The sequence below is a fragment of the Vigna umbellata genome, chromosome 1 (genome assembly GCF_029865625.1).
Source record: "Vigna umbellata cultivar VRB3 chromosome 1, Vumbellata_1.0, whole genome shotgun sequence".
NCBI classification, from domain to species: Eukaryota; Viridiplantae; Streptophyta; class Magnoliopsida; order Fabales; family Fabaceae; genus Vigna; species Vigna umbellata.
The window spans coordinates 48,321,540-48,338,951 of record NC_142165.1 but is presented as its reverse complement, the minus strand read 5'-3'; the positions used below and the strand labels follow the sequence as shown (position 1 = coordinate 48,338,951).

The following is a 17,412-nucleotide window of genomic DNA, read 5'->3' as shown; positions in this document are numbered from 1 at the left end:
CCGTTGAGCTGAGTTTGATTTGGCACGTGGAGTGATAAAGAAATATAAATTATACATTGGAGATCAATCAGGAAAGTGCATGCTACCAATATATATAATAATTGTGTGTTAACTTTTTTTAAAAATATTGTTTAGGAAGAGCATTTTGTGATAAAGATATTTTTCACTTATTAATTAAAAAATATATTTGAACTATTTTAGCTTTCTTCTATCATATCTTTGTTATTCATATTCTTCTTTACAAACTATTTTATAAAATAGTTTCTCGAAACTAAATAGAATAAAATAAACAAATTTATTCATTTAATTTTAAATAAATGAAGGTAGCCTTGTTAACCCTCTTCCACTCGACACAAAAAGGAGCTCATAATGTTATAGTAATCTAAGGAAACAGAATCCAAAAGTTTTTTTATTCGTATAAAGGGAGAATACTACTTTAACATAATAATAATAATATTATTATTATCTATTTACAAATTTTGTATTACTTTATTAACTAATTTTTTATTATTATTGTTTACAAATTATTGAAAATACCATACTTTTGTATTGCATACATATTCCGTAAAAGTTTACGTAAGTTTTACAATTAAAAAAGTTATCTCAACCCAGGAGACAGTATGGAAAATAATTAAGAAAATCTAGAAAAGAGGGCGCATGTCTTTGACGACATTTTTCTTGAAACATATATCCTTTTGATATGATAAACTACAAGGTTCATGAAAATGTCATGTTAAATGTTTATTTTAAATTTAGAATCTATTTAATTGATTAATAAAATATCCATTTTGTTAGTATTACACTTTGAATATTCAATTTAATTTGTTTTTTGTGAATGATTGAAGCATATAACTCATTTAATTTTTCTTTAAAAATATATTTACAAAGCATAAAACACATGCTGATTAAAACAGCAGACAAATATTTTTTTTTTCCATTCAGTCTATTATTATAACTTTCTTTCATAGACCGAGCAATAAAAGGAAAAATCCTAATTGTTTTAGTTTGGCATGAAATTATTAATTAGTGAGTTGGTCAAAGATATTTTCGATAACTCTGCAATTTCTAGTTGGCAAAGTAATATAATATATATATTTTTGTTATCTATGCATCCAATCAAAGTTTACATATGAATAATTGTGGAAGAATAAGATGACACATACACACACACTTTTTGTTATGATATTGTTAATTTTTGTATGCGAAGAAATTATATTATTAATTAGTGGATAAATTAATTAAAGATATTTTTGTTAACTTTGCATCTATGAAAGCCTTGCATGGTGGAAGAATAAGATGCCAAACTACATCGACGGTTCATGGATTATGTATTGATAAAGAAAGACTCTTAATTTATATATTTGCAAACTAACTTTCTGAATCAGCATGAAATAAATTATTAATAACATAGGTTGTCACTACACAATTAATATAAACATGATTAGCCACTTTATTAATTGTCTTAATTATAATAATGTTTGGCAGGCTTTGGTACAATAGCCCCACTTCCTACCTCTCCCTTAGGGCAAGAATCTCTCTGCAGGCACTTATTCTTCATGCATAATTTTTTTTATATATTTGCAGTCCAAATTGTTTGTAAAGAGCATTTATATTGTTTTAATCTTAATTTTGTTAAGATAATATAATGATAGAATTAATTACTATAGTTTGTTTTAAAGTTTAAAATTTCTTCGTGGTTTTAATATTAAAATATACAGGGAAAGAATAATAAAGAATTTTGATTTATCGAAACACATGTTAAATATTTTTGTTTGATGAAGATTTGACAATTTTTATAATGGTCTAGTCGTGTTAAAAGCAACTTCACCTGAAGCTTTTTCAAACAATATAATAAACATTCACTTTAATAATATCTAAAGATGCTTAGCTATATTGTGTGACATTGTTTGAAAAAAAATATGCTTTTTATGTGACATGTGATTTTAGTAGTTTCAAAAATTAAAAAGAGTTGTTTGTATGGATAAATTGTTATTCTTCATGAGTTGTTTAATATTTGTATTATATTATAAGAGAGAACATGAAAGGTTGAAGAAAAAAAGAAGCAACTTGTTATAACATAATCTTGTTAATGTGCAAGACTTATGAGTTTATAAATAAATATTTTTTTTGCCATATATAATTTTAAATTGTTTAAAACTAGAGTGTTTTTTTTTTCAAATATAAGCAGCTATATTCTTTATAAGTTAACGTAACATTAAACACAAAAGAAAATGTAAAAGATTGACGAGATCAACATCTCCAAGGCATATTTATTAATGAGTTGCTTAATATATACTTTTTTTTTAAAACTAAAATAAATGACTTTGAAATATTTTGCTTAAATAAATGATGTTCTTAAACGCTTATCATCAATAAGACACCAGCTTTCTTTTTGGAAAATTTAATCATTCACTTAACAATTTTAAAATTGAAGTCACTTTTTTTATACAACTCTTAAAATTTTTATATATCTAACTTGATACCTCCAAAATATTTTTCAAAGATTTGTCACTCTATATATATGTAAAAATCTTAAAATTGAAATTTCTTAAACTTATGTGGCGACGAAGATCTACAAATTCAAATAAACAACACATTTGAAAAATAACACATTACAGATATTTTGATACAGAGAGAATATTTTCTTAGTTAAAATAGAAACTCTAATTAAAAGGAAAACTATTTAGATATTTAAAACAAGCACAAATAATTCTCCTAAAACACATTTATACTTTATACATCATTATAAAATAAACAAAATTAAGGTAAAATTCATTTACCCATAACTCTAAGTTCCCACATTATTCAACTTTTGCATTTATGTTGATGCACATGACCATATATATGCCATATTTAAGCTCGAGGAATATGACATTTTCATACTTCATTGCTGATGTAGTTCTTTCTTGACCTATATTATCAAGTGGTGGTGGATTGATATCGATGCATCATGAAGAGAATGCTGAGATTTTTAATACCATGATTGAGATGGTAAAGTGATATTTTTCTTTTTTCTTTTTTACAATGGAGAATCAAGAGTTTGATTCCATGATAATTGAGAAAGGTAGACCAACGTTGGATGCCAAATGCCAATAATACATCATGTGACCACGTTGCATGTTTCAGAGGGAAAACAAACCCTAATTTTTGGTCAAAGTGGGACCAGAATTCCAGAACCCACGTAACTCTGTCATAAAACGTTTTAATTAAACCAGTTCATCTTAAAAGGGAAAATTGAAGAGCAAGAAAGTTCATCATTTTCAAAAAATTAAACCTACATTTTGACCAAGTAACATACATTAAATAAAACACCAAGAATAGAAAAATCAGTCATCAACGTTGATGTTAATACCGGGTATGTTTTTTCTAAAATGAAATTAATATTAGTATTTTAATGCTTATAGAAAGGAAACGCTGCAGTGTTAATCAGTGGGCCATTATCCTTTTCGTGAGGGATACTGTTGGTACCTTGTATCACCAGCAAGTGTGTAATATATTTCACAATTTTATGTCTTCTGTTATAGTGACATGTCCTACATATATATTATATAATTAATATTTAACTTTTCTAACACGTATAATTTGTGTTATATAACAAGTTCATTGACTTGTACAAAAATTACGTTAAATGTTATATTTATTAGTTTCCTGGTCAATGATTGAATTCATCGGCTGACGTGTAAAAAACCCTATAACTAATTTCACATCGTTTGTACTTTTATTTCCTAAAGTTTCAATTTTTTTTTGGATAAGCAAAATCTGAATCAATTAGCACAGAAAATAAAAATGTAATTTTTTTCCTCTCGTTCATGGTATGGTGCAGTAAGGAAGTGACACGTGTTGGAGATTCGAAACTTGAAACTGTGCCCACACCGAACAGTAGGATTTTCAGGTGGGTTAAATTAAAAGGGGCATTTTTTTTCTCTGCATGGGAAGGACAAACACACCCATTACATAGGACAGTGCTTATGTTTTCTTGTTAGTTAAAACACAAAACAAAAGTCATAATATAAGAGCTAAGTTCGAGTCATGTTTACTGTTCTCACTTCTCTCTCTCATGTTCATAAGTTTAGAGAGAGAGAGAGAGAGAGAGAGAGAGAGAGAAAGAGGTGATGTGTCTCTATTTGAGCACAGTACATATATAGTAGCTGGAGGTATAATCAGTTGCAACTATTCTATAGAATAATCAATTCTTCGGGTGGTGGGGCAGTTGCCGGCTCAGGCAGTTGGACAAGGATTCGTGAGCTTTGTCTCAAACTGTTTTAGAAAGGGTTCAGTTTTGTTTTGATTATTGGGGTGGGGTGCTTCTTCTTCTTCTTTTTCTTCTTCTTAGTTTCACTTTTGTTTTTGGTTCACAGAACAAGACAGTACTCATCGTTGCCGCTTCAATCTATCCGAGGTTAGTGAAGTTGTTCTTCTTCAATTTTTGTGGTGGTGGAATTTAGGATTTTGTGTGGTGCGTTGTGGATTAGTCGCGTAAATGGCAGATTCTCTTGCTGGATTGGATGCCCTTTTACTTAACTGACCCAGATAGTGTTTCTGGAAGAATATAAGCGTAGTTACTTCTTTTATGCAGATGGTGGAATGCAAATGGGGTATTGATTCGTAGTATGTTAATGGGGTATTGATTCAATATGCAAATGGGGTGTGCGTTTTTGTTTTTTGTTTTGCTGAGTTGTATGTATGATGTCTACTACGGTCCTTTGACGAGGATACAGAAAATTCCTGGGTTGTCATAGCTCTAGATAGCACGAGCATATCTTTTCAGGTGTAAAATTTAGAGGATTTGCAATGATGCTGAAAGAGGCAGCGTTTTTATTGAGCTGGTTTAGAAAGGAACATGTAGATTACATTATAGAATACATTATAATATGTTGTTTATCTGCAGGTTGCGTGGTTCTATTAGTAGCAAATGATGAGAGAGTAACGAAACAAATTACGCAATATTTGCATCCCTCTTTATTTCATTATTCACCGTAAAAATTATACATAAAGCAGGGTTAGTTTTCTGTTGTTAGTATATGATTGAAACAAGTACTGCATCGTAATCAACATCTTTAATATACCAATGGAGAAATATTTTAACTATATACTGTAAATGCACATTATTAAACCAACTTCGCTACTGTCCTGCCAGCACTGGTTGAAGTCTCCTTTTACAAGTTTTTGAATTCCAAATATTGAATTTGAACATAACAATTTTGAGCAGGAGCGGAGTGTTTATTTATTTATTTTATTCTTTTTATTTTGTGTTTTTGGGAAGATTCCATAAACACTCTTCAATGTAGAAACCTTCTAAAGGGTTTATTGTGACTTTTTCTCCTGTTGATTTTAAGACTGATTATGGTGGTTGTACCTGTTTCAGAGATCACCACGGAGCACAATAGTGTCATAAAGGTGCTGAAGGCAGAGATGAATTTCCTTATTATATCAGTGAGTGATACATTTAACCTTTTAAGGGAAATAGAATCTGTATTGGAGCTATCCAAATAAATCAGTGAAAAACTGGTAAACATGGAGGACAGTGAAAGGTAATAGTCATACATACTCCTGCTCTGCCTCATTTATGACCTTGTGTTGTGTATATTATGTTGTTCTGATTTAGCGTTTTCTGTTCTGCGTGTCTGCATATGCTATCTCTGTCTTGTAAAGTATAGGTTTGAAGAGAAGTCCTTTCCAAATGGGGATGTATACATTGGTAAAATGAAGGACGTACTTCCCCATGGAAAAGGAAATTACACATGGTCAGATGGGACAGTTTATGAAGGTGATTGGGTAGATGGGAAAATGACAGGGAAAGGAGTGATTACATGGCCAAGAGGAGCAAAGTATGAGGGTGAATTCTCTGGGGGTTACCTTCATGGTCATGGCACCTTTACACATTCTACCGGTTGCATTTATACCGGTGGGTGGAGGATGGGTGCTCATCATGGGATTGGGAGGAAGACATATTTCAATTCAGATATATATGATGGTTTATGGAAGGAAGGAATTCGTGAAGGCTGTGGAAGTTATTCTTGGGAGAATGGAAATATATATATTGGGAATTGGAAGAGTGGTAAAATAAATGGAAGAGGGGTTATGAAGTGGGCTAATGGTGATATTTTTGATGGTTGTTGGTTAAATGGACTTAAACAAGGATCTGGAGTGTATAAATTTGCAGATGGGGGGCTTTATATAGGGACATGGAGTAAGGGCCTAAAGGATGGAAAAGGAATATTCTATCCTGCTGGTAGTAAACAACCATCGCTAAAGAAGTTGTGCTCTCTTAACAGTGATGATAGTGGTTTGTTATCTAATACAGAAAATCATAAGCCTCCAAAACAAAAGTTTACACGTAGTTTTTCTGAAAAGATTTCAGTCAGTGGTAGATCAAAAAGTTCACGTCAAATATCACATAGGACTTCATCATTAGATTCAAATTTTAGCCTTCACAATCCTTCTGTAGATTGCATATGTCATGACTCTTCACCCTCATTATCACAGTCTTTGAATGAAAGTCAATCTGAGGCCTCATTATCACCCTCTTTGGTTTATGAAAGGGAATATATGCAAGGAGTTCTAAATATGGAGAGAATCAGGCATTATTCAGAAATGCCACATAAAAACAAACGGCAAAATAAGCTTAGTGTGAAGCAGGTTAAGAAGAGTTCATGGATTGATATTTTTGGGGGCCGCCGGAGCTATTATTTGAAGCTTAATTTACAGCTTGGCATCAGGTAAATTACATAATCCAACAGCTCCCTTCTATCCTATTTTTAAACAAATAATATAGTATATTTTACCAGTATTATCACCTTTCTGCTGAATTATACTTATTGTTACTTTAAAATCAAGACAGCGTGTAGGAAGTGATTCTACCAGAAAATTAGTTGACTTCAATCCCGACAATAATAACTCAGAAGTATTGAACAAGTTTCCGTGTAGTTAGCAACTTAGCACATTAGAGTGTATTGATACATAGTTGCTCATTGATTTACAAATGAAAGATAAGGTACGATTTGTTTCATGTTGTTAACTGCACTACTAGCAGACGTATTTGCGCACGGATAGAGAATGTAAACCCGTTTAAGTACAAGAATTCCAAAATAATACATAGAAGATAGAGTGACTATCCCAAAGGGTTTAAAGCCATCATCACAAAAAGGCTTATTTTCAAGGCCGATGGGAGCTTCTTTAGTTTGCAGAAATTAATGGCTTAAATCACCTTTGACAATAGTATTTTTGTACGCTGATAATGTCGGTGCTGTAGTGTGATTATTAGATGTTAGTCATTCAGGCTGATCTGAGAGGGAAAATGACAGAAAGATGAGTGAATAGGAGGACAGAATGATATATTCTGTTGAAAGTATGTAGAGCTTTTGTCTGATATAATTACATGTTTATTCCATTCGATATTTTGTTCAATATCAAGGTTTGACTAAAGAAATTTGGCTGAATTCTCAGGTACACTGTTGGAAAGATTACACCAGTGCCTGCACGTGAAGTTCGGTCATCTGATTTTGGGGATCGAGCTAGGATAAGGATGTACTTCCCCAAGGAGGGTTCACAGCTGACTCCTCCACATTGTTCTGTAGATTTCTACTGGAAGGATTATTGCCCTATGGTCTTCAGGTATTTATTAACTACATGTACACCTGAAGAGTTGTATGTTTAGCATAATTTATTGGACCTTTTCCATATGGCTACAGTGGGATCGATTTATTTCAAAGTTGTAAGATATGACAGGATTGGCTTCTCTTAAATTTTGTTTAGCTTATAAAACTAATAGTACACCTTAATTTATTTCCTATAGAAGAATTTCCAAAATGGAGAATAATGTTGAAAGTTTAGCCCAACCCTTTCCCTTAGGTACAAATAAAAGAAGGACATTTAACCAATTTTAGTGTGAAAATTGTCATTATCAAAACAATATACATGAATTTGAGATTATGGTGGTATATTTGAGTCAAAGAGTGCTCAGTCAAGGCTATGGTTAAGAAGCACATGATATTTCGAGATGTATTTATTGGCTGACTCAACATAAGCAACCCCTTATTTTTTAATTTGCACTTTGACCATTAATGAATTGAAGGTTTCACGTGCTTGATCTATGTATGCCTCCCCATATTTTTTTCTTGTGCTTTCTTTGCATAATTACATTAGCATATATTTCAGGAATTTGAGAGAGATGTTCAAATTAGATGCTGCAGAGTACATGATGTCCATTTGTGGTGATTCTGGTCTAAGGGACATATCTTCACCAGGAAAAAGTGGCAGCATCTTCTTTCTTTCTCAAGATGATAGATTTGTGATAAAGACACTGAAAAAATATGAACTAAAGGTTTGCAATCACCCCTTTTTCTTCCATCATGGATCAAGAACATTTTTGCTTTAATTGTCTTGTATACACAAGCATATTAGAGGACATATACACAATAGAGTGATATAAAATTCCATTGGTATCAGCTACCCAACCCCACAGAAACCAGTAATGCTTGACAGTGCCACTAATCTGACTACAAAATTTAAGGAAAATGTTCAACGAAGTCCATGCCAAAATGGCTTGCTTAGGCCATTTGGATGGAAATTTTCGGCACAGAAGTATTTTTTTGTTATATGGAGGAAAGATAATTTGATGACAATTTTGAAGGACAAAGTTCATGAAATCCACTGCCAAAATATCTAAGAAAGCCACATAATGATGCACCTTTTTTCTGGATAGACATGTTTTTGTTGTGAAAATACATTTCTAGACTGAAATAGATGATGGCTATCTGTCTGACTTCTGTAGTTCCATAGACACCGTAAGTACTTCTAGTTCTAGTGCCTATAATCTAATGACAAATGAAGGAAAAGTTCATGAAATCCAATTCCAAAATAGCTCATCAAAGGTTGTATTTAGATGAGCTCTTCTGGTAAAAAGTTGTTCATATGTTTGTTCAAAGGTCACTTCTAAAGAGAAACTAATGATTGCTTATGATATACCCAATTAAATGACAATTCCAAAGTTCATGGTTATGTACATACTTTTTTCTCTTTTTGTAGGTTATGCTCAATATGCTTCCTAAGTACTACCATCACGTAGGACGTTATGAGAATACTCTTATTACAAAATTCTTTGGTCTGCATCGAATAACACTAAGAGGTGGGAAAAAGGTATTATCAAATATCCATCTCTAGCTTCTTTTTAATTGGTACAACAGATATAAACATCCTCCTTTTCCACCATAGCAAGTGAGGAAATGATTTGTTGTTGTTGCTGTCGGATAAATATTTCCTTCCCTCTTCATTAGGTGCGCTTTGTGGTCATGGGGAATATGTTCTGCACAGAATTGCATATTCACCGTCGTTATGATCTGAAGGGGTCTTCTCAAGGAAGATATACCAAGGAAGAAAAAATTAATAGCAATACAACACTGAAAGATCTTGATCTAAAATATGAATTTCATATGGATAAAAAGTTACGAGAATCCCTATTCAAGTGAGTTCCTACTATTTGAAAGCTATTTCTATTAAAAGTTACTATCTTGCATGAAATTCTGATTGGTTTCTATATCCTACTATTGAAGATTCTACTTCTTTCTGGGAATTTTCGTGTCGCCTGAGCTATATGTTCTGAAATATTTATCAGGACAGTTTTTTTGGAATACTCATTGACTGAAGGATCAGTAAGCTGAGCTTCTAGTTATGATACAAATCTGTTTTTTTTCTGGTGCAGACAAATTTCTCTAGACTGCATGTTCTTGGAGTCTCAGCACATAATTGATTACAGCCTTCTGTTGGGATTACATTTTAGAGCCCCGGAGAATCTGAAGGCCTTAGTTGAACCTTCCAGACTAATGCAACCTCAATTGAGCTTACCTTCCGAAGATGGTAAATACTTTCTATGATGTCATTTTAGAGCTTGATATGGGAGTTTTCCTTCAAAAATTACTGATTTTGGAAAGCACCTAGCATGATTTATCAAGTAACTAGGATTTATTTGAACAAACTTCTCCAAAAAAGAAAAACTCTAGGAGAGAAAAATAAGAAAAAATAAAACGGACTTCTGCATAAGTTAACCAATAAAAATTTAGAAAAATTATGTGTGAGAATTTTTGTGAATTGGCTTATACATAAACTAACTTTAACTTATGTACAAACTCATTTCACTTTTTTTTCTTCTCCTAGAGGTCCTTTTAAAGAAACTTATTCGGATAGGTCCTAATTCTTCTAAAAGTTCTGCCCTTTGCCCGTACTCCAGAAGTTCAGACAGTTCACTAGGCTGTTGTTCCAATGATATGCTTCCATTTTTTGGGTGTAGTTTTTTAGTGAAACGTGGTATATGCAAGCTTGTGTTTCGATCATACAAGTTGACTAAACTAATTCCATTGTATCTATTTTCTTCTTGCGTCTGTTCCTCAGTTTCTTTTGTACGATTGAGCACTTTTTGACTTGCTTTTCTTTACCAGATGCACACAAGCAAGGGGAGCAGTTGATCATTCCGAAAGGCTTGTTATTGGTTGCTCATGAACCCAGCTTTGTCAACACTGCACCTGGACCCCACATTAGAGGAAATACATTGAGAGCATACTCCATCGGTGACAAGGAAGTTGATCTTTTACTTCCTGGTACTGCAAGGTATCCTCTGTAACTTTATTCTGTATGCTTCCTTTTTCAATAATATTCATTAATCTATCACCTTTACAAGTATCTTCTTCCACTATACTTCACATTGCATTGCAATGATACATATCATATATAAAATGGTGTGTTACTCAGGCTGCGAGTGCAATTAGGAGTAAACATGCCAGCTCAAGCGACACGCAAGGTTCAGGAGGACAAGGTGGAGGAATCAGAAGTAGAGCTTTTTGAGGTTTATGATGTAGTCCTATACATGGGCATAATTGACATATTGCAGGAATACACTGTGAAAAAGAAACTTGAGCATGCCTGCAAATCACTGCAATATGACCCTATGACTATATCAGTCGTGAAACCCCAGACTTATGCTGAACGTTTCATCAATTTCATGGAGAAAAGAGTTTTTCCGGAGCCAGAGACTCCTTGAAATGTATATTTTACCTTTTCTTTGTAATCATTTGTTCTTAAAGAAGAGTATTTTGTTACTTATATTTTACATATTTCTTGATGCAAATGTGTATTCACTCCCAATTTCCACAGAATTAAATTAATTTTTTTTTTTTGCATTATAATGCTAAAATATTTCTTATATCAAACATGCTCTGATGGTTGTCGGAATGAGAGATGTTAGAAAAGGAGAGAAAGAAGGGAAACAAATTCCACTGAATAGACCATCTTAGAGGCAGAGGGAGAAGCAAAAAGTTCAACACTAAAATCTGCTTTTGTAAAGGAGAAACTAAGCATGAATGTAGTAGATATTTGTTTACACGAATTAGTCAAAGAATTGGGACCAAAGCAGTAATAAAAGAAAAGAACAGAATGGGCTAAACCACAAAAATACAGTTCTCAACTTCCACAGGTTAAGTTGCCTGAATGCTGAGCCTTTGTTAAGATCTACCAGAAAAAAGAAAAAAGTGGATTTCTATTCAACAAGAATAATTAATCTTCGTTCTTCTGTAATTGCTGAATAATCAGTATCTCTTCATTCCCATATCTGTTTTGACACTATTCAGTTGTAATCCTTCCACTTTTCTAAGAAAAGCACCAAGACAGGAACTGAAGAAACAAAAGCAACAAAGGTTAGAAGGATAAGTATTTTACAATTTACTGTATATGTATGCACCAGTTTCTTTATAGAGATTCTTTGAAGAAAAAAATAAATCAAAGTTAACTTCTTTACAAATTAATTTGTGAATTTTTTTCATAGTTTTTATAAATTGTTAAATTTTAACTTGTGCAAACAATATTACCATTTCACACATTCATTTTAATACACTTTCAATAGTTGGCTACAAATTAAAAAACATAAATTAAGTTGGTCAAATAAGTAGTGAGAAATATACACTTTAATAATTCCTAATAAACTTTAGTAAATAATACAAGATGTGCTAAAGAATTAGCATTTTGTCTTCAATACCTGTTGCTAAGAAGGATGAACTTTGCTAGAAGAAATGACTGAGTTAACTGAAGCCTCACTGATGTATCTCTTGGAAGCAACAGAAGTAGCAGTTTCCTCCATTTTTCTTCCACTCTCAGCAGTTTCAACGAAGCTATCAACTCCAGCTTTTGACATTCTCTCAACCTCTTCTTCAAAGTACCTAAACTCTTCCATGGCAGTTTCCATGATCCTACCAAAGTGATCCTCTGCTTGTTGCATAGTAGCCTCTGCTTCTTCCACCTCTTTCTGTTGTTCCACAGCTACCCATGCCTTGTATGACTCAATCTCAAACAGCTTTACTAGGTCTTCTGCTGTGAAAAGATCAAAACTTTTGTCATGCGAAGGTTCATCTGAGAGGAAAGTGAACTGGGAAATGAGGGTTTCCATTTTTCTTTTGAGAGTGAATTGATGAAACAGATGTCATCGGTGAGGCATATATACAACAAGTATTTGTCTTTTTACAACGTTAAAAAAAATTGGCAGGAATTTGCTGTTGGGTCACGTGGTTTGTAACACATGTTGGACCAAATCTTAGTGTAAATTCTTGTGGGACAGTGAAACCAGTAACGTAAGACATAATCATTAGCTCTTTTTATTTGGTATATTATAAGAAAAAAAACATTCACGGGCTTCATTTTGCCTTAATAAGATCATTGTTTTTATGAAACAGACATTATTATGATGTGAAAAAGGCTTAGATAACCGTTGGAACACCTTTTCTTCTACTCTACAAGATAAGGCTAGTGAATAAAGGTTTCTCATTTATGAAAGACTTGACTTTTCTGATATAAGGGCAATTTTATTCACAACTTGATTTTGATGGATTGTTAAAAAATATATAAAATATCTAATGATTTTTTTGTTATTTTCATGAAGAATAATACTTTTCATAACTTCTCAAAAGATATTATGGTTTTTGTTATTTTAAATAACAAAATCAGTTTCTTAATTACTTAAACACAAAGCTTCTAAAATGTTTGCATAAAGTAAGATACAGTTTGCTTTTTTGAATCAACAATGGTATTTACAAAAATTTGAAGAGCAAAGGAAGCTCTTTTCAGCAATAGGTAGTGTGAGTTGCTTTTTTTAGATGCTCTAACGGTTTTATGCTATGTTTTTGTGTTGTTTTATGAGTTATTAACATTGAAAATTGTTTTGGTTGTGTAAACGTTGGAACTTTCGAAACATAAAACTAAATAATGAGAATAAAATGTTTATAACAAATTTAATCATTTTTAGAGATATTTTATTATTACACAAAATAATGATATTTGTTTTCACAATGTCTAATGTCAATAGACGCTCTCCCAACAATCTAAATAATCGACTTCTAAAATATTCTTTTAACTTTTTCAAGAAATCATTTGAAACCTAAAAAGTATTGATTAATGCTTTAATTGGTTGTTTTTTTAAGAATAATTAATTGATTAAATTAACTTTATGTTAGGACTTGTTCCAATCTCAAATCCATTTGAGTAGGATCATTATTTGCATTATTAAGGTATTAAAATATATTTAAATTAACTTTCACTTTGACTTTTAAGTAATGTAAGTATATTCAACGTGATAAACTTTATAACATTTGATATGTAAATATGTTTATAACAAAACCAAATATTTTGGAAGAAATAATAATGATAAATAATAATAATAACTATTATTATTATTTTTTTTACTATATTATTGATTGAATTAATTAATTAAATGATGATTCTGAAATGTAGATTAAAACAATTGAAATAATAATAATAATAATAATAATAATAATATTATTATTATTATTATTATTTGAGGAAAGCAAGAATACAAAATCTTCAAATTAATTGATGCTTAAGTAAAAATTAATTAATATGTATCACTAGTCATCGTCATCAAGAATGCATTTGATTGTATAGTCAACATATAAAAAAGTACTTTCCTTAAAATATAAAATAAAAATTATCAATACAATAAGTCGTTAATTTAAGTAAAATAATAGCATAAATAATTTCATATTGTTTTGCAATATTTCGGCCTTCTGTGGTCTTTTTCAGCATCAGTTCAAGTTGAACTGATATTAAATGTTGGTTTAAATTATTCATACAATTGTAATATAGTAAGTTATACTATTTATGATTTGTAATATAGTAAGTTATGCTATTTATAATTTGTAATCAATTTAAATTTTAATATTTATAAAATAGTTTGATATATCATTATTTGAAAATATAAATTTTTATTTGTTAAGATTTTATGATATTTTTTGTTAGAATATTTACCCTATTTATAATTGTTATATTATATCTAGGGTTACCTTATTTATCATGATTATATTGTATTTAAGGTTACCCTATTTATCATGTATTCTTGTGTTAGTTTATTCTTATAAATAGAAAATAATTTATTCTTATAGATAGAAGACTATGAGAGAGATTAATTAAGTCCTCAAGAATTATTTTACCGTTTTAATCTCTCAAGTTGGCATGCAGGACCTGGTTTCTGTGTCTAGTCTCCAAACTTTGGTTGTTGCTGCAACTGTTTGTTGTCGTCTATAGTCTCCATAGTTGTCGCCAGCCTCTCCCCTCTCCGCTTTGATCCTTTGAACCGTGTTTCGTTACCGTCCAAACGGAACCCTTTCGATAGTCACCTAGGATTTACAGTTTCTCTTTGGATTATTTATTCCTTGATCTGATATGGCTTCTGGCAGTGCCATCTCTTTTTCCGGAAGTCCCTCCATCACGTTTGAAAAGTTAAATGGAAAAAATTACTTATCTTGGTCGGCTGCTGTTGAGATGTGGTTTCTTAGTCAAGGTCATTATGATCACCTTGAGCAAGATGGCAGCCATGTACTAGCGGGTAAATCTGACCTGTGGAGACAAACAGATTTTCAGTTGTGTGCTCTGTTATGGCAGTCAGTGGAACCCAAACTTCTTATATCTCTGAGAGCTTCCAAAACTTGTCACTCCTTTTGGAAGAAAACTCAAAGTATATATGTCAACGATATTCAACGTCTCTATGACACGACAAACAAGCTTGCATCTCTTAAAATGACAGACCATGACATGATGTCCTTCATGACTGAAGCCCAATCTCTTGTCAAAGAACTCAGGATGTTTTTGGAAGCGGACTCATTAGAGGATATCAAGAAGAAACTAGACAAATATTACATGGTGTTGATCCTTCGTGCCCTACCTTCCGATTTTGATCATCTCAGATATCAAGTTCTCACTAGTCATGAGATCCCCTCCATGGAAACATTGATCACTCGCCTTTTACGTGTTGTTCTGGTACCTCAAACTCAAGAAGCACATGAACTAGTGGAACCATCTGTCATGGTTGCCACACGAGGAAGAGGAGGAGGTTGCACTAGAGGAGGAGGACGAGGAGGTCGGGGATGTCCTCGATGCACATACTGTAATAGGATGGGTCACACTCAAGAGAATTGCTATTCTTTACATGGTTTCCCTTCCAAAATCGTCAATATTTCGAAGAATGAAACTTCCACTTCTAAGTTCACCAAAGATGAATATCAAGAGTATATAAGGTTAAAGTCTAACAGCTTGAGACATCCCTCTTAATCTCCCAATACATCAACATGATGCATTCCTTAAGTATTTTATTTAATTTAGAATGTATTTTAAATCTACTTTATATATTAACAAAATTATTGTTATATCAAATTATTTTAAAAAGTATTTTACAAATTAATTTTTAAACAAATATACAAATATTTATTCTATTACACTAAATAAATTAAGTAAATTTTTTTAATGTATTTTTTTAACTATTTACTTTCTTTTCCTTAATATAAATCATTTTATTTTATATCTTATCGTTTTCCTTTTAACACTTTTTTCTATTTCAAATATTTTCCGTATCCTTCTAAGATAAACGGAGAATATACATTCAAAATAAGGCAAACAATAAAACCACTTAGATAAGATAATTAGTCATATATTAGTTTTAAATGCGTTAAACTTTATCCAGTAATTTTTTTGACAAGTTTCTTATAAAATTAAATTAAATAGAAAACAAAAATTTATAAGTTATAAATGTTTTTTTTATTATAAATCTCATTTCTTTATAGTTTTTTATTTTCTAAATCTCCTTTGGAATCTTGAAGCTTAAGATATATATATATATATATATATATATATATATATATATATATATATATATATATATATATATATATATATATATATATATATATATATATATATATATATATATATATATATATGCCCAATAAGGACATTTTAGAAAATAGTTGGTGTGTAAATAAAAGTCAAATACACCAAAATAAATAAAAATCAATACACATTAAATAGTTTAATTCTTTACCATAAAAAGTCTAAATTTGCATCAGTTTTCTTTTCTCATAGTTTTCAAAATTAGTTTAATAAGGACAGTTTATTAAATAATGAAGTAAAAAAATATTCAAATAGACTAAATTTGGTAAATAAAATTAAATAAGAATTAAAAAGAAAACAGTAAAATTGATTATAATCTTGTCAGATATTGTATTATGATGAAATTAAAAAAAAATCTCACATATGTCATTCACTCATAACATACTATTATAAATAAGGTACGTTTTACGTTTCTATAAAACAAATAAGATATTAAAGGCGTATTTTTAATCTTTTATATTATTTTTTCTCTCTAAAATTTAAACTTACTTTTTATATTTATCTAAAATTTAAATATATTTTTTAAGTCATGTTAGTAATAGTTATATATTAAAAATTTAACGTTGAAATAGCAATCTTAACATAATATTAATTATACCGTTAACCAAAATTGTTTATAATTATATAATTTACGTGCTAAAATTGTTATTCATATAAATTCTTTTTCCTAGTTATTATTTACATGACCTTAAATTTTAACTAAAAGGAAAAAATATACGATGTTTTTGTAAGATATGTAATATATTTAAACTTTTAGTGTAACGTGAAAAATTTTTTAACCTACTATTATTATTATTTAGTATTTATAATAAAGGTTTATTTCATAAGATATATTTTTATGCTAATTTAAAAGTTTGTTAAACTTAAATTTGTAACCAAGAAAATATAATACTTATACCATCTTGGATTCCTATAAGTATTAGGCAAACTTATGAGATAAATATATTATACTAACAAGTTGTTTACACTCCAGGTCTAAAAAAAAGGTGTCTGGACATTAATCATATATTTATAGGGCTTATATTGTATATTGATATTTGACATGACAATCAAACCATTAATGTTATATATTCATATTTAATACGATAATCAAACAATTAATGTCGTATATTCATATTTGATACGACAATTAAACCATTAATGTTGCATATTCATATTTGATATGACAATCAAATCATTAATGTCAGATAATATATA

General features: G+C 30.6%; 2 protein-coding genes across 4 annotated transcripts; one reads left to right on the top strand and one right to left on the bottom strand.

Moving 5' to 3' along the window:
• Nucleotides 1-4,027: 4,027 nt before the first annotated feature.
• On the top strand, nt 4,028-11,171 carry LOC124825040 (phosphatidylinositol 4-phosphate 5-kinase 7-like). Of its 3 annotated transcripts, none has more exons than XM_047297579.2 (11): nt 4,028-4,240; nt 4,359-4,399; nt 5,366-5,531; nt 5,658-6,719; nt 7,447-7,614; nt 8,158-8,323; nt 9,028-9,138; nt 9,276-9,463; nt 9,701-9,855; nt 10,434-10,602; nt 10,744-11,171. In XM_047297579.2, exons 3-11 carry the CDS (start codon nt 5,515-5,517, stop codon nt 11,030-11,032), a joined length of 2,325 nt encoding a protein of 774 aa, XP_047153535.1. In that variant the 5' UTR covers nt 4,028-4,240; nt 4,359-4,399; nt 5,366-5,514; the 3' UTR covers nt 11,033-11,171. The 3 variants fall into 3 exon arrangements, with proteins under 3 accessions (XP_047153535.1, XP_087959649.1, XP_087959648.1); XM_088103523.1 differs by having other exon boundaries at nt 5,653-6,719; XM_088103522.1 differs by having other exon boundaries at nt 4,136-4,154.
• Nucleotides 11,172-11,307: 136 nt separating this feature from the next.
• LOC124825031 (uncharacterized) lies at nt 11,308-12,468 on the bottom strand. Its single transcript, XM_047297568.2, has 2 exons — nt 12,023-12,468; nt 11,308-11,661 (listed from the first exon to the last, which is right to left on the bottom strand). Exon 1 carries the CDS (start codon nt 12,428-12,430, stop codon nt 12,029-12,031), a length of 402 nt encoding a protein of 133 aa, XP_047153524.1. The 5' UTR covers nt 12,431-12,468; the 3' UTR covers nt 11,308-11,661; nt 12,023-12,028.
• Nucleotides 12,469-17,412: the final 4,944 nt, after the last annotated feature.

Bases quoted from the DNA above. Each gene is read 5' to 3' on its own strand.
- LOC124825040 (XM_047297579.2), top strand. The intron at 7,615-8,157 runs GTATTTATTAAC...CATATATTTCAG, and splicing joins TATTGCCCTATGGTCTTCAG to GAATTTGAGAGAGATGTTCA. The intron at 9,464-9,700 runs GTGAGTTCCTAC...TTTCTGGTGCAG, and splicing joins TTACGAGAATCCCTATTCAA to ACAAATTTCTCTAGACTGCA.
- LOC124825031 (XM_047297568.2), bottom strand. From the start codon at position 12,430: ATGGAAACCCTCATTTCCCAGTTCACTTTCCTCTCAGATGAACCTTCG.